Consider the following 23227-nt stretch of genomic DNA (forward strand, 5'->3'; position numbering starts at 1 on the left):
TCTTGTTGGAAACCAGACAATGGAATCAGGGTCCAAAGCAGTGTCCCCTTTGAAGTACTTTGCATCTTTATCTAACAGCAAAGCAGAGAAACTCTCGAAGACTGGAGCACAAAGCTACCGCTCTCAAGACTGAGCAGAACAAGACTCCAGTAATATGGTGTTTGAAAACTCTCTATGCTGCAGATAGTATCCAAGTTCCTGGATCTAAATTTAAGGATTAAAGAAAAGGCTCACACTGATTTCTTGAGAAGATTCTTGGGGGGGGGGGGGGGGGTGAGCTGCAACTCAGAAAGAAAAGAACAGACAATTTCAGCCAGCAGCACACTTTGGATGAAAGATGGGAGAAAACTGGGCTGACATTCAGACAGCAATGTTACAAGGAGCCAGTGGTGTTCCTCGCTGCGTTCCTCCTGTTCAAGGAGCTACTGTGATAATTATATTGCAGTGCTCTGTTTAGTGGGCAATTCCACTGCTGTTGCAATGCGACACCCAGAACTGCCAAGTCTTTCCTGTCATTTTAAAAAAGTGATTCATGCGAAACACTATGATTTAATTTTTACAAAACAGAGGAACGCAATGTTTTAAAAGAGGAAGAACTTGCCTGCCAGGCTTCTACTTGTTTGTTTAAATTATTTCTATACTGATAATGCTCAAAGCTGCTAACTCTGGTTCTTCAAAGCAGGAAAGTGACTTATTGCCTCCTGAGCACAGGCACAGGCTCAGACTCCCTCAAAAGGATCAGGTCTTGCAGTCTGGGGCTGTTTTTGATCCAATCCTGGATGCTCAAGTGCCCCTGTCTGTCTTTAGGCACTGAACAGTTATCCCAATGAAGTATTGGGAGGAATCAAAAGCTTGCCTGCTGTTTTGGGCTGGGTAGTCCTAATACATGTTTTTGGTGTTTCAAGTAGCACCTGTGGCTTGAAGCATATTTTGCCAGCTGATTTAGGTACTATGATGCTCTGGTTATATCAAGGTTCAAATATTACTGCAACACACTTTATATTAAGGTCCGAATATTACTACAGCAGGCTGCCTTTTGAAGAGCACTTGGAATTAGAAGTGGTCCAAAACGCTCCAGGTCAGGTGTCAATAGATGCATACCTACACTGTGCATATCGTGTCTGTTCTGAAATGCCTCCAGTTTGTTGTACAAGGTACTGGCCTTGACCTTTGAAACCCTTAATGATCTGGAACCAAAGTGTCTTGAGGACCAGCCCGCTTCCACACCTTCGGCTGGTTCACCGAGGTTATCTTCAGAGGCCACACTCAATTCGACTTCCGGGAGAGAGGGAAACGGCAACTTCAATCATTCTGCATTTTGCTATTATTTTCATTTTAACTTGTACTACTCAGAGCATTAGATGGTTTCTATTTGAGCTTGACAACTTTGAAGCTGTTTTCCTCCTCCTCAAAGTGCTATCTCACCCATGAAAAGATAAAGACTTTAGTCTGCTGAGTGTTCTGGAATGGCTAATTGATTGCTATCACCTGAACTGAATCTGGAGAAGTCTTCAGCACAGTAGAAGTCTTAAATGATTTAATTCTTGGGAACTAATGACTCTGAGATCTCAAACGCTGAAAGTTTTTATATACGCTTTTAAAATATTTTAAAGTTTCATTATCTTAAACCACTCAACTGTATGAATTTAATTTTGACTATATTTGAAGTTACATTATTGCTTATATTGGATCAACTTAAAAGCTATATACCATGTAAACAAACAAGAATTGACCAGTTTTACTCTAACAATGATTTGCTGGACAGTTATTTGGAAAGCATGCCCCTCTCAAATAGATCTGAGGTGCTGGGTGATGATAATGAACTGGGAGTAGTTTCTCCAGATATAATGAGACATGTTTCCAGGACTGTTGACGACACACAGTTTCATCAGGCCCTGCACTCTCCATCCAAGTACACTGACAAACAAAACAATGAGACAGAAAGTGCAACTAGAGAAAAATCTTTGAGCACAACTGATTTTGCTATGAGCACCAATGCGCTGTTAGAACTTCTCTCTAAGAAAGCATTGTTGGTTTCCAAAACTTTTGATTTCCTATGTTGCTTTCCAAAACTTTTTGATTTCCTCTATGGATCATAAGCTGAAATTTTAAACAAATTGCACTCAACCATGCCAACATATGAATTGTATAATAACAAACGCAACCTGATTTCTACATTGGGTTCTTTGGAACACAACACCATGTCCCTTGTGTTACAGAAATGTCAAGTGGTTGCATATATTGGTAAATCTAAACATAACTTTAACAAATGGTCCAGTTTTCAGAACATAAATAAGTTAGTAATTAAGCTGCTCGGATGCTTCCTCATGGAAACCCAATTTACAGCTTATGAACACCTTCCTAGTGATGGCCAATACCTCAGAATAGTGCTGTGTTTTCAGTCTCCAAGATCCCCTGGCCACCTGATGAGATACTGGCTGCATATCCATTATTTACAGGATCACTCCAGTTTACTATTCTTGATGCTCTCTGTCTAGATGGCTGAATCTGAGAAAAAAATTGATACTACCAGCTTATCATTAGATTCATTATACTTTCTCACCCCATCTGGGGTATGCAGATGTCTGAAAACCAAGCTTCTGGAACAAGAGTATCATGATCTCATAGTTGCTGCAAGAAAAACATGTCTCCCCTTCACTCTGCTCAAGGGCACATAGCCAATGATGCTTTCTGTCTTTTAAATCCGAAACAAAGCAGAGCTGTATCTCTTGGCCGATTTAACATAATGCCCTCCTTGCTTCTCTATGGCAGGTATAAACGAATAGATACTATGCCATCATATTGAGATGCTAGATCACACTCTTTTTCACTGTGCAAGATTTGCCAATGTTAGGATGAACCAGACTCTCCTTATCCTTATCCCACTCTTATATAAACTGTTAACTGATACTTTTAAGAGCCCTCTAATTTTAGACAATCCTGATCTTACTGTATGTGTGAACGTAGCTAATTTTTAATAGATAGTGTAGATATATCTCTAGATGGATATTAACTCACTAGATGGTCTGTCATATTGTAAATCTGTTGTTTCATGTCTGTCAGAGTTTTTATAGCTGAAGTAATTTGAGTTTTTAGCTGTTTTTGTGTTCTGTAAATATGTTTATGCCAATAAAGGCTTCATTCATCTGAGGCCGCACGCAAGGTGCCTCCACCAACTAAGATGAGGTGAGCAGTGAGTCACAGAAGGGCATTTTCTGTGGGGGCTCTACAACTTCCTTCCCCAAAGAAAACTGAAATAGCTGGCACTTCACACCATCTTTAGTATAACTTAGATACCAAGTTAAACTATTTTGCCTTCAATCACCATTTTTTAATTAGTTGGTATAATTTGTTCCATTTCTGCTCCTGCTTTGGATTACTTATACCTTGCTTTTAATGTATAAAGATTTTCATTACCTTTATTAAATGAAATCTGAGAGACCTTTTTATGTAATATATATCCTTTTCTGTTTTCACTTCAATTTTTATGTGCTGTTATTTACATTCCTTATCTGCCATTGGCATTTTATGTTGTGTTTTATATTTAATGAATTGTTTCATTCTATTGTTGTTCACCACAGTGGGCATTTTCTTGTTCTTTTCCTTTTTTGGAGGGGGGGGGGGGACAGGGTATGACTGGATTGTTTTCAGTAAATAATAATATGCCAAAACCAAAAAAAAACCCATCCAACTAAACAAGGATTTAACAATTACAGACTTTATCTGTGGCAAACAAACTAACAAACCCCATAGGATGGATCTTATGAATCCATTTGATTAATGATGGAGCCTTCCTCCAGTTGAAAATACCTGATCAATTAGAATAAGGTTCCTTGCATCATAGGAGAGTTCTCTATTAATGGAATGAACTCACAGAACTTGATTCCAGGAGAATAAAACCATCACCATCTTGCACCTAAACTATAGTGACATAGATACCTGCCAAACATCCCTTAAGAGGACACCACTGACTCCACTAGCCACCTGTCTAACTTTAGAAAGCTGGAGCACACACAGCAGGCCCTCCCACAGTAATGTAAGTGTTTCTTAAATGGTGCATCAGAACCAGAAAAGGTGAGCTGAGAGACGAGGTTCTGGGAGGTTTGATGGCAAATGTGGGTTTGCCTCCCTACATATTGTGCAAAACAGCGATGAAACACAACGCCTGTTGCTCACTGATGCTATATAGCTATAATTAACAAACATGAAAAATGTTCCATACTTTACTTCATTTATACCACACCTTTCTTCCCACTGAGGACCCAAAGCAGCTTACATTGTTCTCTCCGTCATTTTATCCTTACAACAACCCTGTGGGGTAGGTGAGGGTGTGGGACTGGCCAAAGTCACCCAGCAAACTTCATGGCAGAGCAGGGATTTCAACCTGGCCTCCCAGATCCCAGTCTCACACTGCACCCACCATATCATGCTAGCTACTTCTACATATGTAGTTCCATCAAGTCAAAACTAACTTATCGCCACACCCAGCAAGGGACTTTCAAGGCTAGTGAGAAACACTAGTGGTTTACCACTTTCTTCCTCTGCAGGCTAGTGGTTTACCACTTTCTTCCTCTGCAGAGTCTTTCTTGGAGGTCTCCCATCCAAGTACCCACCTTGCTTACCTTCCAAGATCTGATGAGAAAAGGCTATAACATGTCACCTTCTCTCTCTGGCCACCTCTAGCCCACTCAAAGTGATTTCTTCTCCCTTTTCCTAAGTGTTTGCTTCCCAACACTGACTTTGGTCCATCTGCATAAGATGCATGGACTGATCTGCTCATCCACTCTCATCATGGCCATCCCTTCCCCCCAGCTCCATCTTCTAACATCTGCAGCGCAATCCTTAAAGCGATGTCTGACCAGAATGTGAAAGCTCACAGATGGTGCCAAGACAGGCTGCTTGTTCCTTTACCTCCCCCTTGCCCACCCACATGCAACAAGCAGCAATTTGTATTGAACAAAAATACCCTCCTATTCCAGTTAAGCAAAAGCAATCTGCTCCTTTACAAGGACACTCCTGAACCACCCCAGCTTCTGTATCTTGATATATCTGTTCCACTAATAAATGCGTGCAAACAAGTAACCCATCTAGAGAGATGAGAGAAGCCAGAAAGGGATCCACCCCCGCACAGCAGTTCACTGGTGCGGCTTTAAAAACCGGTCTCTATTTCACAGCTGGCAAGCAATGCAAAGAAAGCTCTGTCTGTCCTTTTTTTTTTTTTTTTGAGCAGCCAAATGGAAGCCAGCTGGGGAGCTAAAGTATGTAAATACTCTGTGCATCACAGAGGAGGGAGAACAAATGAAAATCTACAGGATAGCAGCCCCTGAATCGGCCTCCCAGCCCCTGGAAAAGCTCCAGGAAGCCACGTGGGAGAAAGTGTCTGGTCAGTCTCCGAGCTCACAAAACCACACTTTGCTTGCTGGTATAAATAAATCTGCCCCACTTCATGATCAAAGCACACAACTCTCCATTCAGTCCCGGAAACAATATTCAGAGCCACATTTCAGCAGCTGGAGAGGCAGGATGGGAAAGAAGAACCAACAGCAGACTCAACACATGCTAGTCTTCCTTACTGTCTGCTGCAAATATTTCTTTACGTTTACACCCTGTCTTTGCCTCTTCAGTGGGTACTCAGAGCAGCTTACATAGTTCTCCCGGCCTCCATTTTATCCACACAACAATCTTGTGAGGATGAGTGAATGTGGCTGGCCCAAGGTCACCCAGCAAGCTTCCATGGCAGAGTGGAAATTAGAACCTGTGTCTCCCAGATCCTAGGCCAACACTCTAACCACTACACCACACTGGTTGTCATATAAGAATAGAAAGAAGCTGAGAGGACAACCTTGTTAAAAGACCTTTCTACATGTTCTAAGATGGTAAAATGAATTTGTGTTGGAGGAACAGGAATTATAGCAGCAAGTTCTACCCTCAACTACATTCTTTGGAGCTTGTGCATACAGCCTATGCAAGTAACTTGAACGTATAGCTCCAGGCAACCAAGAACCCTGCTTGGTCAGGATTCCTAGTTGCGCACAGCAAACTCCGAACACTTGAACACATGTAGACTCTATACATGCATTCCAAAGACTACATTGGAAATCTCACCCACTTATGTTTATTCTACCCATTTAGGACATCCGAACAGTGCATGCTTGCTAAGCTCAGTATTACTTGGCAAGGTTTACACTTGGCCAGGGACTGGGGGTGGAAGGAAGGAGACTCCTCCTCAAGCAGCCAGTAATGGACAGACATTGAGGACTTCATTCATTTTTCCCTTGGCCTTGGACAGGAAACATCCTAATTAACTTGCCCCTGGGCACAATGAGACATAGGGTTTCCAGATCCCCTTGGCCACTGGCAGGGGATGGGGTTGCCAGATCCAGGTTGGGAAACTCTCAGAGATTTGGAGATGGCATCTAGTGGTGACAAAGTCCTCCATGAGGGACAATGCCATAGAGCATCTACTGTCCTAAGCATCTATTTTCTTCAAGGGAACTGATCTCTATAGTCTGGAGCTGTAATTCCAGGGGATCCCCTGGTCCCATTTGGGGGCTGACATCGCTAATGGAATAGAACTCCAAAAGTGCTCTCTTGAAAGCCCCACATTGTAGGTCACTTTAGGTCATAAGCTTGGATGCCTGTTTCATGCTTTTTCGTGTGCTTTTAGTATATGCTGATTAATTACTGCAATAAAGGTCTTCAGCTGAGAAGAAAGGCAACCAAATATTGCTAATGGAAGGGCCCCTTCATATTTTGTACTTGTTCTTTCACCCATGAAACCCCTGCTTTTAGCAGCTCCATGACTGTCCAAACAAAAAAGAAATTAAGCCAACCTAATGGAGTCTAATGTTCACGGACTCCAAAGCAAGAGGCACTCACAGACTTTTATCAAGAGCTTGCAATCAAGCTTAATATTGAAGTACCAAGACAGGAAAGAACTGACCCCAACCCTGGCTTTGTAGTCAAGAGTGGTTTCACACTCCAAACCGACACGTCTAAGAGGCACTGAAAGAGTCAAAGAAAGAAACCTTTTCATTTGCTCTTCTTGAATTAACAGCCTTAAAGCAGATTACAGTTTGTTAAAGGAGACCTATGAGTACACGCATGGGAGGAAGGCATAAAGAATCTTTATTGGGTAAAAGAATAATAGGAAAAAGAGTTCTCCCTCTCACTAGCTTTGATGGGGCAGTCCCTCTCTCCACTATGACATTCTGTTATTGCCTTTGGCCTAGTCATTTTCCTTCAGCCTTTGCTACCTCATCAGGCAATGGTGAGGAAAATAGAGACATAGCTTTAGGGTCTATTTGAAATTTCATCTTTAATATCTTTTGCATTTCTGTGGGGATTAATATCCAGCATGGCGTAGCAGTTAAGAGGAGTGGACTCTGATCTGGAGAACCGGGTTCGATCGCCCACTTCTCCCCATGAAGCCTGCTGGGTGACCTTGGGCAAGTCACAGTCTTCTTAGAACTCTCTCAGCCCAAGCAGAGGTGGGCAATGGCAAGCCACTTCTGAATGTCTCTTGCCTTGAAAACCCTTTGGGGTTGCCATAAATTGGCTGCAACTTGATGGCACATTCACAAACATGCACACTGGTACATAACTGACGCACCACCATCATCACCATCCTCCCTAGTCAAATTATGCTGCAATTCCAGGAGATTTCAATTTAAACATGGCAGATGCCACTGGTCCCTTCACAAGACATTCCAACTTCCATGCCACATTCCTAAAAAGAAGTATTTCTCCCTTTCCCATCTTATCCGCATTGTTTCTAGTCAAAGCACAAGGAATCCCGAGTTAAGGCAAGTTGAGAAGTCTTTGGGATGGCTAGTCAATAGACATGAGTTTCCTCAATGGATCACATACTGCACTTCGTAGGCCATTTCAGCTTGGGAAAATGGCACAGAGCTTCTACTGTGTACACAGCCTTAATCATACACCATGGGTAAGAACTCAGAATGGTAGCTCATAAATGACTATTACACAGACACAGGATGGGGATCCTGAACCCAGCTTGAATACTCTGTAGTGTTTAAATCATGCATCATGTCAGGAGGAGGCACATATTATCAGATGTTAAAATAAGTGTATTATATGAAGTCCCCCCATACCCCTCCCCCCCACACCTCTGTTTTGGGAAGGTAACACACTGAAAGGGTTCCTCTGTTCCCACATTTCCCTCTGAAATATTATCCTATCAGGATTATACTTGTGTACAATGGGGCTTGGAAAAATAGCTCGCCAGAATTAAAACAGAGAACTGTTCAACCCAGGGTCAATCCTAGAAAATCCGTGTACCCTGTGCTGACAATTTAAGAAGTCAACAAAGTATTTAAGAACAGCTGCTTTGCGCTGGGCTTAACTGTTTTGTAAATATCAGCCGTTCGGCGCCTTTGCCAGTAATTTTCAAACTCTGTGCTGAAGAAGCCTTTCAGTGACATCTGATCTTTGTCCAGAAGTCAAATATCAGCTGAAACATTGTACTAAAGTGGTTTCTTATTCCATGGCCATTATACATGAGCATGTTGTAGTAGTTTGAGTGTCAGATCTGGAAGACTCAGATTTGAATCTCCCCACTCTGTCATGGAAGATCCCTGGCCTAGCCATTCTCTCTCAGCCTAACCTACCTTACAGGGTTGTTGCCATGATGTTAAAATGGAAAAAGAGACAACCATGTTGTAAACTGCTTTGGATTCCCATTGGGAAACAAGGCAGGGAATAAACAAACACCAGCTTCTCTCTGCCTCTCATGCCATCTTTTCTTCACACAAGAATAAAGAATGTAGTATCTTTGATAAAGAGGTGAATTTCTATTGATTTCACAATGAAAACTGAAAAGATGTTTTTAAAAGTCTCCTTACATACTTTGATTTGCTAAGCATGAATTCTGGCTTAAAGAGGTTTTTGATTTTTGTTTGTTCTGGAAGCAAATCAAATCTGCAGTATGGGGAAACAACAAAGTGTAAGGAAACCAAGCTAATCAATTTACTGATCAGATGCAGGTACGTACTCCCCAGCCCGAATATATCAAGGCTGAAATAACACCATTTGATCACAAACAAATCCCAAATTTTGATTTTTACTCTGTCCTTCATGGCAGAACAAGCAGGCACCTGAGAGTGAATGAGGAATGTCAGCTAGCGAGGAATGTATTCAATCTCAGCAGACTGGAAAAAAGCAGAAAGTAGACATTTCTGAATGCTGAAGGGAGTAACTGAAGAGTTAGATAGTGAGGTAAAGCTTGAAATGAATTCTCCCTTCTGGGAGAAGAGAAAGAATGAGGAAATGCTGGAACATTTCTTCACCTAGTAAAGTGGGAAAGAAGAACAACAGATATGAGGCTGTATTAAATCATTAGTAATGTCTCCATTGCCAACTGCTTCCAGCCAGGATCCTTTGCCAAACGGGCCCCACCCTGCAGGCTGTCCTAAAACATGCCTGTGCTTACACACCTTGCTTTGTCCTCCCCTTCCCTAACCAAGGATTGTAGTACAACACCTGAAGAAAAGATCTCAGTCGCCACTGCCAGGAAGGCATCCGTCACCACAGTTTCTGAGTGCAAGGAGATGTTTAGCTGTCGTGCAACGTTCCGATAAAGGTTGGGCCTAATGTACTCCAGCTCATCACCTAAAAAACAAAACAAACCAGATGGAAAATGAGTTTCGCATCACTGAGGCTATGCTTTACTGTGTGTAATACTGACCAACTGGAAAGGGAATTCCTGCAAAGACCAGGGTACTGGAGTGTGACACCACATAGCAGCAACATTTCTGGGCCTTCTATGAACTAAATGGTTCTTCTGGAGCCCAAAGCAATCCTATCAACATGCCTGTTTTAAAAGGTAATCCATAGATACCAACTGAGACCTGGATAGCCCAGGCTAGCCTGATCAAATCAGATCTCAGAAGCTAAGCACAGTCTGCTTTGGCTAGTATCAGATGGGAGACCACCAAAGAATATCCGGGTCATTGTGCAGAAGAAGGCAATGGCAAACCACTTCTGTTAGTCCCTTGCCTTTGCACCCTACTGGGTTGCCATAACTTGGATAAGTTGATAACACTTGACAGCCTGGGGCCAGGGATCACCAACATAAGCATAAGCATTTTATTGTCATTGTGCACGCACAACGAAATTTACAGCAGCATTCCTCAATGCACACAATTTCAGACTCATACATCATCCTCACTTTCCCCTTCCTCCACCCATCCCTACACAGCCCCAAATACATCAATATGAAGCAGCGGAGTTTAGCATAGCCACAGCTCTAGAGTAGAAGCTGTCTCTAAGCCTCTTTGTCCTAGTTCTGAGGGCCCCTGTATCGATCTACCAGGATGGGTAACAGTTTAAAAAAGGCAAGAGAGTGTGCTGGATGAGACCGGGTCCCTCATAGAATATTTTGGGCTTTTATTTAGGCTTCCTGGGAATTATAGATTTCTTCCAAGGAGGGAAGAGGGCAGCCGATAATCCTTTGTGCAGTAGTGATCACCCTTTGGAGCGCCTTTCTATTCACCACTGTGCAACTGGAGAACCATACACAGATGCAGTAGGTTAGGACACTCTCTATAGAACAGCGGTAAAAGGACACCAGAAGTTTTCCATCTAGTTGTTGCTTCCTTAAAAGTCTCAGAAAGTACAGTCTTTGCTGGGCTTTCTTAACCACCGCGGCAGTCTGTACCAACAGATTTTCACTTGCTGAGCCTAGCACCCTTCAAGGGACATAAGATACGCAGTCCCGTGGACACACAGGTCCCAGTCTGTTTAGGGCTTTGAAGGTTAACACAAAAACCTTGAACCTGACAAGGCACTCCGCCAGGAGACAAATGCAGTTGACAGAGCTGGATGAATATGTGCACGCCATGGGGTCCCTGTAAGGACCCATGCTGCTGCGTTTTGGACCAGCTGGAGTTTCTGGATCAGGCTGAAGGGCGTAGAGCGAGTGGCTGTAATCGAATCAACAGGTGACCATTGCGTGGATTACACAAGTATACACTACTAGCGGAAGAAAAGATGTAGAGAACTATAAGTGGCAAAAATGAATTGAATTCAATCTATTACATTCTTTTTTTAAAATTCCATTTGCTGCAAACAGGCAAAAACAACAGCTGCCTGTACACGAGCCTTCTCTGTTGTGGCCCCCAGTTGTGGAATGGCCTGCGTGAGGTCAGGAAAGCTCCCATTCACCTGGCTTTTGGCAAACTGAGCAAAACTGAATTATGCAGGAGGGCTTTTCTACACGCAACAGACTTGTACTGTATTCAATAATTCACAAAATTATTATTAGGTATTATAGAAAATTATTAAGAACTATCCTACTGTGTATGGCTGGTTGAAACTATGATCCTGGCACTTTTCAATAATTTCAGTGCAATATACTGGGTTGGAGAAGGGGAAGGGTTAGCTCTGACAAGATTGTGTCCAATGGAGGCTAACCTGCTGACTCAACTATCCGCCAGATACTCAATTTAAGCAAAAACCTGCCCTGCTTGTGTATAACATATACCATAGGGGACCGGGGTGCAATGCAAAGAGCCAAAGAAACAGCTTTTCCTCCTGCAACCCCCCCCCCCTTTTCCAGCCAGGTTCACTTGTGCAATCAGAGCCTGGCTAGGAGAAAGACCTTGCTGCACAGACAAGGACAACAGAGTGGCAAAAGGGGATGTTCGCAGTTCCTGAGGCCTGTAAAAACTTGCTCCCAGCCCAGACTTACAGTTGCATATTTTTTAAACACAGGTCTGTCATCATACAGGCATGAAGATAACAAAATAACCAGGGGCTGGGGCTGGTAAATTAGCCAGGCTTGTAACTTCTGCTAGCAGACACAGTAAACAGTTTGTCCGGGTAAAAAGATTATATAGATGCACTGGTGTAAATGCATCCTCTTTTTTTAAATGAAGAAGCTTAATATAGGGAAGAGGAAAGGAGAAGGCAATGTCATCAACTGGGATAATGCAACACTGCAATCAAATCAGCAGTAAGAAACATTATTACCTCTTTAATAGTGCATGATTTTGCTGGGTGTGGGGGAGAGGAATTCAGGCACTACCCCCTTCGCATGAATTTGTTTGTGCAAGTATGCAGTAAAAGGTGTCTGCACCAGCATCTCTTATGCGTTCTTCTATATTCTCTGGATTTTGTCCAGTTAGTCTTTCACAGTCTTTCTGCTGTTCATCGCATACTTTCTATCCATACATGCTGTCTCCTTTTCAGCTGAGACAAGCTCTCCCATGTACGTGCAAACACTCCAACAAGAACAGAATAGAGCAAGCAGAAGCTCCTGCCTCTAGTCGAGCAGAATGGTAAGAGAAGTTACGAATAAGGATAGAGCTGAAACTCAACTCCATTTTACAAAAAAAATCCTGCAAAATCCTTACAGGGCTTTGACTAATATACATTCCACTTGACTGGTTTAAATTTCTAGCGTAATCCTGCAACAAGATGTACTATTTTGAGGTTTCTCAATACTTTAAATAATTTTCGTCTGCTTCAACACAGCCTAGCAACATAAATTAAGTCATTACAAAGACAGCCAGAATTGCTTCTTCCAGAGTATCCTGCCATGGACCACTTTGCTTATTGTTCAAGGGACGTTTATGGGATGTGCGCTGAAATGTTGTACAATGAGGGATGCATCATTGATCAGAAGGAACCAGCAACTTGACAGCAGTGCTGACTGCAGAAAGAAATGCACAGACAACAGAGGTGTTAGCTGAGGCATCAATAGACTGAAGTAGAGTTCTTAAGCAAAAATTCCTCAAGGGATGTATGAATTCAAGAGGCAGTGTTTGTTTTGTGAAGGTGGCAAATGTATTAAGACTAGAACTACTTCAAACTAAGAGGAATATTTGACATTGCCACTACATAGAAAAGTCTCAATCAAGATTGATGCTGAAAGGTACAGTGGTAATTGAAGATGAGAAATTTCCATATATTGTTTATGATTTTATGTTAATTGCAGCAAGAAGAACCTATAATTCTGACCACTGTGCAAAACTGCTAGACTACTATCAGGCTCTACTTAAGTCTTTGCAAGATCCTATCAAGTCCTTTGCCAGTAGTAAAGTTTCATAAAGCATCAATAGTCCATTAATGATTTAAGTGCCAAAATGAACCCGCTTCTTGCTGGAAGGGAGAAATCTTACATTATTTACTTTATACTCATTTCATGGCATATGGAAAATATTTGCACAATCTGTGAGTCACCCGCAGTGACATTATAATAAACCAATGGATTTAACAATAACAGCAGATGACGAGGCGTAGAGCAACCAAGTCCACATTAGATAACATATTATTTGATGAGAACATTACTAAATTGATTCTTTCAACAATAAAAGAGTAATGAGTCAAGGTTTATACAAGCTTTGTTATGTCACATCAGTAGCTTGGGCTTTATTATTAAGCAAGCAGATGGGGATACTGCCCCGATAATATAATTTGGTGCACTTCAGACTGCTGGCCATGGTGATCGCATGGCCATTTTTGGTGAGAATATTACTAACAATTACTCACATTGTTAGTAATAAATCACCTCCAGAACAAGGAGCTTTCATGGAACAAATAATTTGCTGGACTGCATTTACCTCCTGTAAATACTCCAAAAATAGAATAGGAGTTGTGCATTCTCTCACTTTTTGTTCCAAGCCTTTACTGGGTAGAGCATGACATCATCCACACTCATCCAAAGTAAGAAGAAAGTATTCAGGCTCTTGCAGGAAGGCTCACAGCTATGTGATGTTTGCTGAATTCAATTATCAGGATTGCTCAAGGCATTTTACCCCCCAAACAGGGCTGCACAGGGTGGATCAGGGGACAACTGTGAACTCCTGTCAATTTTTCAGTCCATGCACCTTACAGGAAGGTGAGCATTGTGGAACTTACTTTCCTCCTGGGAGGCAAAAAAACTGATAAGAGGAGCAAAGCAAGACATAGGAGAAAGTGCAAACTGCACAACGTGACACATTCAGATATCAGTAGCAAGACAGAACTGAAATGTGATGACAGGTGCAAGTCATGTCTATTACCACCTTCTGCATCACTACTCGCAAATTCTGATGCCTCAAACAGACATTTGGGTCATTTGGTCCTTCGTATCAAAGAAGATGTCATTAAAGTTGCAAGAGAATTCTTCAAACTTCTTTGTAAGGGCACAAATAAAATGCTGAATTAGCTAATCAGAAAGCAACACTTTTTTCAAGGGGGATGTTTAACTTGAGAATATATAATGGTACTGACAAGTTATGCAGCACCATAAGACATTTGGGCAGGGTTTACCTTGATCACATGAAGCTGCCACATAATGAACCAGTCCATTGCTTCACCTGGGTCAGTGCTGTCTACTCAGCAGCTCTCCGAAGTCTCTGGCGGAAGTCTTTCACATCACCTACTACGTTAGTCTCTAACTGGAAATACCAGGGACTGAATCTGAAGACAGTGCAGATGCTGTGCTGCTAAACCATGCTTCCCCATCTTGATTTTCAGCTGTGTGTGATACATCTGTAAATTCAGCTCTTCTATGATCCTTTGCCCACACAAAAAAGACATGGACTTCTTTGCAACACGTGATTTTTCACAATGGGTGCAAGAGAATTAAAAGTACGTATACTCCGCATTATTTGAAGGAGAAAAATAATAATTGGTTGTGGGTTTTCTGCAGACTTCCCTCTGTGATACACCTCTGAAGATGCCAGCCACAGATGCAGGCGAAACATTAGGAACAAGATATACCAGACCACGGCCACACAGCCTGGGAAAACCCACAACAACCAGTTGAATCCAGCCGTGAAAGCCTTCCAAAATAATAATCTCTGGCACTCCCTGGCATACAATAGTTATGTTGGAGAGAATGATCTGCCCACAGAAAAGAGCGTGTTGCTGGCTTGCCGCACGATGTTGGACGTGGAATTCATGACATGCTGGTTGCCAGGGACTAGTAGTTTCTGGTCACACCTATTGGAGCATTAAGTATGGTGTGGGGCATTTGGCCCTAGAGAAAGTGGACCTGGCCTGCAGGACCAATAAGGCAGTGGCCCACTTTGTGCAATCTATGGTGGGCAGGCGCATCACCCACCTAGACATTTTGTTTCGCCTTCCAGCGCTTATCAGAATGACGGCATCCAATCTGTCAGAATGGGGTATGGACCTTTGGCTGCATAGCATCAGATCTGCGTTGTGTGATTGGCTGTTGGCTTAGGAAACTTTGGCGGGAGTGAGGTGGCCTCATTCTTTGGTGGGTTGCGCATGAGGACTGATCCGTTCAGGGGAGGAAGAGCCTGCATGCTGGGCCTCTCTTTTTGATAGGGGGCTTCCATAAGAGGCCTGAGGGGTGGTAGCGAGCATGTGTACCGCATGCCCAGGCGGGGGCTGCAGGTGGCTCGCATCCCCTGGCAGCAAGGGGAGTTCATCCAGAGGCCAGCATCCAGATGGCTCCCACTATCTTGCTGCTCCAGGTGTTGGTTTCCCCACCCCTACATTGGGCTGGAGGAGGGTTATTACTGGGGAACAGCAAACGTACTGCCCAGTGCCGGATCCGCCCCTTATGCTGAGTCTCTGCTTCTTTCAGACAGCATACCAATAAGCAGGCTGTGGTCAAATTTTATTCCACACAAGGTGGTTGTCTGTGTTGTCCTCCTGCGCCCCCGAGCTCATTCTCCCCTCCTCAGGCAGCAACTGCTGAGAAACATGAGTCTCTGCTCAAACCTGGTTCCTGAGATTTCCAACTATTTTCATAACAATCCTGTCTCATCAACTCAGGGATCATTGGGGGTGGGGGTTGGGTGGACTGTTTCCCAGACAGGATATGGGAGAACTGAGTGCCTCACAGCTTTCAGGACATGACATCTTTTCATCACCCTGTCCAGTTTGTATCCAACCAAAGAAGTAATTTCATAGGTTGGAACATGATGGAAGCGTATAGCCTGCCTAAAGCTGTGAAACGTTAATTAGACAGACTAAACATGTCATCAGTTATTTCACATGAATATGGGCAGAAGATATTAAAATCTGAAGACCTGGCGGACTAAGGGATCTTTATACCCGAGGCTACAACTGTGCTCAGCATTTTTCTTGATCCTATTTCTCCCCACAGGACTATGGGAAAAGAGCTCAAGCAGCAGACCACATTCAACATCAGTTTCTTTTTGCAATTTGAACATCAAGATGGGCCCCCTTCCGCACATATAGAATAATGCACTTTCAATCCACTTTCAATGCACTTTGCAGCTGTGCGGAATAGTAAAATCTAGCCATGAAAGTGGATTGAAAATTCATTATTCTGCATGTGCGGAAGGGGCCTAAGTGAATGGCCAGAAATGTATGTGGTCACTTTGTAATGAGGTGATAATCAGGTCCACATCTGACATAAGTGAAACTCAGAGGAGGCTTCAGAAACATTAACAAGGTTTCTGGGTGTCCTAAATGAACTATGACTTTGGTAGCACACACACAAACGCCTTATCATTCGACAGAAACAATGTAAAAATCAAAGTGATTAGAAAGTAAATAAGCTCTTCAAACCCCTCCAAGTTCCATCAGGGGCAGCTACAGAAGGCCAGGGTCAACAGACACGGAGATTCCAGAAGCCAGTTATCACCAGTCTTCTTCTCAAGCCAATTGCTGCAGTATGGCTGTCTAGAATCAGAAGAGCCAACCCATTTATTGGGGTGAAGGGACTTGTGTGACCCCCTGCAGCACTAGTCAATGTGCAAGGAACAATGCAGTGATGGGTGATGGACCTGGAGCAGCTTTAAGAGGCAGGTGAGGATGCATGCCTGCAAAATCAGGGGATTTGTTTATGACTTTTATATTCTGACTTCCTTCTATCACATCCCAGGCAGCATACAAAGTCTCTGCTGGCAATGTGGGTCCTCCTGGGCCCTACTCGGCAGTCCTAGAGGAGGTAGGGAAAGTGCAGAGATTCAAGCTCCACTGCCTTGCTCTGTTGTCCCAGGGAGGCATGCCACCACAGAGGGCGGCCAGGCATCAAAAGGAGCCAGTGCAGTACAAACCAGTCTCACTGGGCAGGCCTGCTGAAGTCAACAACAGCTATTTGCCATTACTGCCTACCCAGGGGCAGGCAATACAAGCATTTACACCCAGCCATTTAACATGACTGTGCATGAATGCAAGCACTCTAGCTTTTTATCGCCCTTCTCAATGGCACCACCATCAAATCACGTTAGCAAGGAAACCTAGCAATTTGTCATGTTGCCCAATATTGCCTGAAGTGCCAGCAGTAAGAAACAAGAGAGCGCCTGGGGCACTTCCAGTTAAAATGGCCATCATGGATGCTCTAGGAATCACAAAAAAACTCTATGGTTTTACCGGGGGCGGGGGGGTGTTGTTAATCCTAGAACAAGTTTCTACCTTCCACTTGCTCCCAGGGTTTGCTGGCTGCAGTCTGGCAACCTCATGTCCTGTTCTAGCAGACCACCAGGAGCCCTATCAGGCAACTTCTCTTGAAATGATAGCAGAAGTGCTTTCACTTGGCACTGTTGACAGAGGGGGTAAGGAGGACTGAACGGTGGAGGGTGAGAGGGTGGTGGGTTGTAGCAAATAATCTCTAGGAGACATGTTGCTCCTTTTCCACCCACCGCTTTCTCAATCTCCTGTGGGACCTGAAGTGACACAGTAGCAGGCTGCTACCACCACAGCCCCCGCTCACCTCAGTGCTTCATTTGTTCTGGAGGTGTTTTTGCCCACTTGCTTTAGATACAGCGGCCACTGGGAAATCCATCCCTGACCTGTGCCTTCCTCCCAGCAGGGCTATTGAGTAGTAGCCATGGAGCAGCAGCAGAGACCCTTGGTCAGGACTAGGAGGAGGAATGGAAAGAAGAGTAGAAAGAAGGCAGTGACTTCCCTGCAGCCTCCAGCAAAAAGTCACGTGGGAAAGACAAGGCACCACAAACATATGTTTGCCTAGTGGTCGGGCCAGTCTGTATGCAAGAAGCATACTTTGGGAACTCAGCCAGTTCTTCCACATTAAGGCCTCTGACCAGTCACTGGCTTTCACAGTACAAAGCATGGAAGGGAGATGGCAAAAATGGGTCCTGTGTGACCATACTAGACATCTCCTCCCCTGTCTTACAGCTGAAATTACACTTGCATGGTAAAATGCAAAAAGAATGAATGGAGACTATACATCATCAGTTTTCCTGCAGGGCCACCACTTAATCCAGGAACCTAATAAAAGCACATTTAGAACTGCCCACTGTTCCCTAGGTTCACATGAATTGAAAGCTGGCATGCACAACAAAGAATAAGGTCTGAAAAGCACTTTAAATGTGAATTCAGTCTTCATCTCCGCCAGTAGCTGAAGTCCCAGAAATGTATTACATGCGAAGGTAATAATTTTACAATAAATGTGTACATACTGAGTGTTAACTATGTACTTTGTTCAAGAATACTGCATTTCCCTCATTCTCAAATACCGAAGAATGTGCTATTCTTCTCCCAGAAAGCACATTAGTTGCTATTGTTAAGTTGAGTGGAATGAGGCTCCACATATGTCACAAACATCTGCTGGGTGCTTTTAGCTGATTTGTGATTTGAACCTTGGTCTCCACAGCCCTAGTCTAACAATTAAACCACACTTTCGGTAACTAAGACCAGCAAGACAATTTAGCAGTGCTTTGCTAATTTGTGAATGCTGTGAAATTCTCAGTCTGGAATTTTGCCCTATACTTCTTCACTAGCTCTTGACCTTCCATCTCTCCAGATGAGGAATTTACCATATTTTGCCATGAAAAAGCCATATTATGTGAAAATTCAGATCGCATGATCAAAGAACCTGTATAAAATAACCAAGTTTGCATAATTAAAGCTATACAACTTAACATTACTATAGTTTCTGCCGCCAAACATTGGTTGTTACAAAACCTTTATCAGAAAGCAGCACGTACAAGGTCTTCCAATAAGTAACAAATATATAGGGGAGAATCGATGAATTGCTTTAGTGTATTTGTATAAATCTGTACATGGTTTCCCCTTGGATTACTGGTAGTGGTTCCTTGCTGTCATTTTGCTTTCTGTAAAAAAGCATATCCAAGAATTCCTCTGGTGGTGGAAAGAGCAGGCAAAGTTGCAGCTATCTTATGGCAACCCATTCAAGGTTTTCAAGGCAAAAGCCTAACAGAAGTGGTCTGCCATTGCCTGTCTCTGTTCAGTGACCCTGGACTTACTTGGTGATCTCCCATCCAAATACCAACCAGAACTGACACTGCTTAGCTTCCAAGATCTGATGAGACTGGGCTAGCCTGGACCATCCAATAAACATCTTTGCCTGCCATGTTCTTCATATATTGTTTATCCTAGCATTCCACTTATTCTTCAAATATGCCTTAAGATTTCATTTTCTTTTTTAAAGAGCCATATTTGGTTGTGCCCTGAGCTGTGTCTGGCTCTGCGGCCATAGGCTGCAGACCCATGATCTAGATAAGCTGAACAGGCAGGAAGCAGCATGGTCTTTCCTCATCCCCCACATTATAGGGAAGCAGGCTATTCTAGTAAACATGGACAGGGTATTGTGCTATTGTCACTGAAAAGGGATTTACAGAATTATTGCATACAATGTAAAATATGAATATGACCTCTTTGACTGATCTTGCTGGCAAGAGCTACCCAGTCCTTCAGAAAACATGGTTGCAACATCTTCCAATCCTGCCATTGATGCAAAATAAAGCTACTAGTCTATCATCTCATGAGATTACACTGTTCTTACTGGTTTTCACAGTGTAGCCATGAGCAACACAGAGATGCGGTTTTAAAACCAGCATTCTAGTGACTCCAAAACATAATGATTTTTCATCAGTTATGTAATCATCTGGCAGACTCCATTTAGCCTAACATTAAGCAAGATGAAACACACGAAGTTTGGAGACACCTGCAAGGAAAACATTTGACCCTCTGAATGACTGAATTGTTCCATATGATCTGATAAAACAGAAAGGAAATGTGGTGTATATGTGCAAAGGGTTGATAAGAGAGAACGGTGCATACAGGGGAGGGGGTAGAGGGCTCCTTGCACTGGGAACATGGGATTTCTTCTCAGATTACGCCGGGGGGGGGGGGGGGGGGGGACAAGAGGTAAGTGCTTCCTGATGGGCAAAACACATTTTCCTTGAATCCTCTCATCATAATAGCCAACACTGGGACATTTCTAGGTTAGAGGGTCAAGCTACACATGATGCTGGGGATCTATGATTGGAACTCCGAGCATTTCATTCAGACTTTAAAAACAACCAGGGGACTGAGCCTGTGGTGCTGGGAAAGGTGCGCTTCACATTTCCCGCAATCAGAAATGCCTCCCCTGGGTTTTTTGAAAAACTCAGTAATTCTGTGCCATTCTGCTTTGATTTAAGGTCTGGCAGGAGAAAAAGAAAGTATTTTCAGCTGGGGAAAACAGCCCACTAGGAAGAGTTAAAAAACAGAACAAAAACCCTTTTCCAGCATTGTGGCCTCAATCCAGATTTGCTCTAAAGCCAAATTACAAACCAGAAGTTGTGAGCATGGAACCTCAGTGTTATGTGAAGTTTGGCCGACAGGTTCAAAGAAGACAAGTTAAGCTTTGAAACTTAAAAGGTCTATAAAAAGTTTATGCCAATAATTTACCCCTGGAATAGAACCAAGAGATTTCCTTCCTGCTGAATGATAACCAAGATACCAAAAAATTCAAATTCCATGCTAAACCTGCTGAAACAATCTTGGCACAGCAAGGACAGGGGGATCATATGGCATGCTGTGCATACAAGAAGGAGTTCCCCAGCTATTTTAAATGAAGCTTAAACGGGTTCAACTTGTTACACCAGTTTGTAGGGGCTGCAGAAATGTGGGGCTTCAGATACTTGGTACATGGGAAACAGAAGAAATATAGTATGGCTTCTGAAACCATATTAAAGTGTGAGAGGAGGGAAGCAAGGTCTCTTGTGAGGAGGAAGTAGTTTTTCACAGAAGTAGCATTTCTCTCAAGATCTCTATGAATGTTTACATTTCAAGCAGAATTGCTCAGATGGAATGCCAAATGATTGTACTTATCAGCCAGGATGTTGTAGTGACAAAGAGTGATGGACTCTACTCTGGAGAACCAGGCATTTTCCACACGAATGGCAGACTCTCATTGGTGACCCAGATTTGTTTCCCCACTCCTATATTCCTGCTTGGGTTAGTCACAGTTCTTTGGAACTCTCTCAGTCTGACCTACCTCACAAGGTGTCTGTTGTGGGGAAAGGAGTTTGTAAGCCACTTTGAGACTCCTTAAAGGAGAAGAAGGTGAGGTATAAATCCAACTTTTCTTCTTCATCAAATCCTAATCTGAACATAACAGCCAGAACAGCCATCAAGGAGACATCTCCAGATTTGTTCCAGCACTTGCTAGCCCTTTGAAATATTCACCACCCACATGTCAAAGGAATGCAAGTCACACACCCTGTCCCCACCCCTGGCCAGGAAAGATGGGAGGAAAGAGAGAGAGCAGGAGTTGAAGTGGAGAAGTAAAATAAAAACAAAGAAAGAGGAGGAACAGCAGAAAGAGAACCCAGGGGAAAGATGGGAGGAAAGAGAGAGAGCAGGAGTTGAAGGGGAGAAGTAAAATAAAAACAAAGAAAGAGGAGGAACAGCAGAAAGAGAACCCAGGGTAGAGACAAGAGTTGGAGAAGACAATGGCAAGATGACTGGCAGAAAGATGATTGTTTCAGGAAAGAACTAAAACATGCTAATTGCACCTCTCAGAGAACTTTGGCCCTCGACTCAGCATGGAGGGAAGGCTTTGATCCCTTCAGTCTCATCCTTGTAGACAACAATGTGCCATCCGAGATGGGTATTCCACTGGAGGCGGGGGAGAAGTTATAAGATTCTCAGTTGATCTAAAAAGGTTCATTCTTTACATTCACCTCTCTTCCTTTAGGAGACTGACACTCAGCCAAAGAGCACATGCTTTGCATATAGGAAGTCTCAGGTTCAATCCCCACGTCCAGTTAAAGGCTCTCAGGAAAGACCTTTCTCAGCTGAGACCCTTAAGAGTAGCTGCCAGTCAGAGTCAGCAGTTGTGAGAATGATAGACCAGAGGTTTGACTCAGCATGTTCTTAAGAGGCATTTAAGGTGCTCATCCTTTTATATTCAGCAGGAAAAAAGCACACTTTTTTTTTACAAGTCGCGTTCTATTTGAGATGGATAGAAACTTGCATAAACCCCACTGCATGGGACTGTTTCTCTCCGCAGGCTCAACGTGCTAAAAATTAAGCATGCAGAGGAACTAAGTTTCAGTTTTATAACCAAATGCACACAGCACTATACTATTTATGGCTGCAGAAAAGAGGAACAAGCAGGACAAATTCCTATATTTCTTGAAAGACATATGACTGTGACTTCCTGTCAACTGAATTTAAGTATTGACAAGAAGGACGTCAATAAGGACTGCAAAGCCCAAGCAATAGAAAGATAGCCAAGGCTGTTCTGCTCAACAGATTCATTTTGCAAACTCAAGGAAAACTACAGCGGACTGAAATGCAGCTGTTAGAACTGCCCCCAAATGTTTGCAACTTAACAGGCAGCTCCCCAATTCAAAATCTCTTCTCCTCAATCTTTGTTATTGTCAGTGGACACTGGAAATCAACATTCACTATTAGAACAATAGACTTAAACTTATAACAATCAATTTTCTTGGGTTTTTTCAAAATCTTTTAATTCTATTATGATCAGCCTAGGGCCGTGGTTCCCAATCTGGAGTACGGATCCCCCCAGGGTTGTGTACCAGAGTGTTTGGGGGTACATGAAAAAAATTACATGATGTGTTTGCTAACACGGGAGTACAGTTTTAGGAAAATGGATTGCCAAGAGGTACGTGAGTGAAAAAAGTTTAGCAGCCACTGGCCTAGGAGGATAAAGACAGCATTCCAGCCCAAGAGAACCATGTTTTAAATGCATTTAGGCTTGAAGCAAATAACATTTTCCAGAATATCAAAGATTGTGGTGTGTGTGCTACCATAGTATATGTGATCTGTTATCCTACCTTCGCTTGTAAAATTATTTTTGCAGGTCTTTGCACAATCGGGAAAACTTGCCAATATGTACATGATGATATGGGACTGCAAAGAGTGTATACATCAGAGAAATCAAACCAATTTACCTTGCTAATAATAATAGTGCCTGTCTCACATCAACTTCTATTTACTTTAATATCTAAAACAGCATAATCAAGCTTTCTTCCCATGGGCAACTGGGAATTCCCAAGGC

The 23227-nt window shown here is 43.0% G+C and overlaps 1 protein-coding gene across 1 annotated transcript in view; it reads right to left on the reverse strand.

Moving 5' to 3' along the window:
• The window catches only part of BOK (BCL2 family apoptosis regulator BOK), a 28622-nt gene that overhangs the window by 3441 nt on the left and 1954 nt on the right, over positions 1-23227 (reverse strand). The window contains exon 3 of the mRNA XM_048507020.1: positions 9502-9630. Coding sequence (XP_048362977.1) covers positions 9502-9630 — 129 coding nt within the window. The remainder of the gene's footprint in view (positions 1-9501; positions 9631-23227) is intronic.

The sequence above is a fragment of the Sphaerodactylus townsendi genome, linkage group LG08 (genome assembly GCF_021028975.2).
Source record: "Sphaerodactylus townsendi isolate TG3544 linkage group LG08, MPM_Stown_v2.3, whole genome shotgun sequence".
NCBI classification, from domain to species: domain Eukaryota; kingdom Metazoa; phylum Chordata; class Lepidosauria; order Squamata; family Sphaerodactylidae; genus Sphaerodactylus; species Sphaerodactylus townsendi.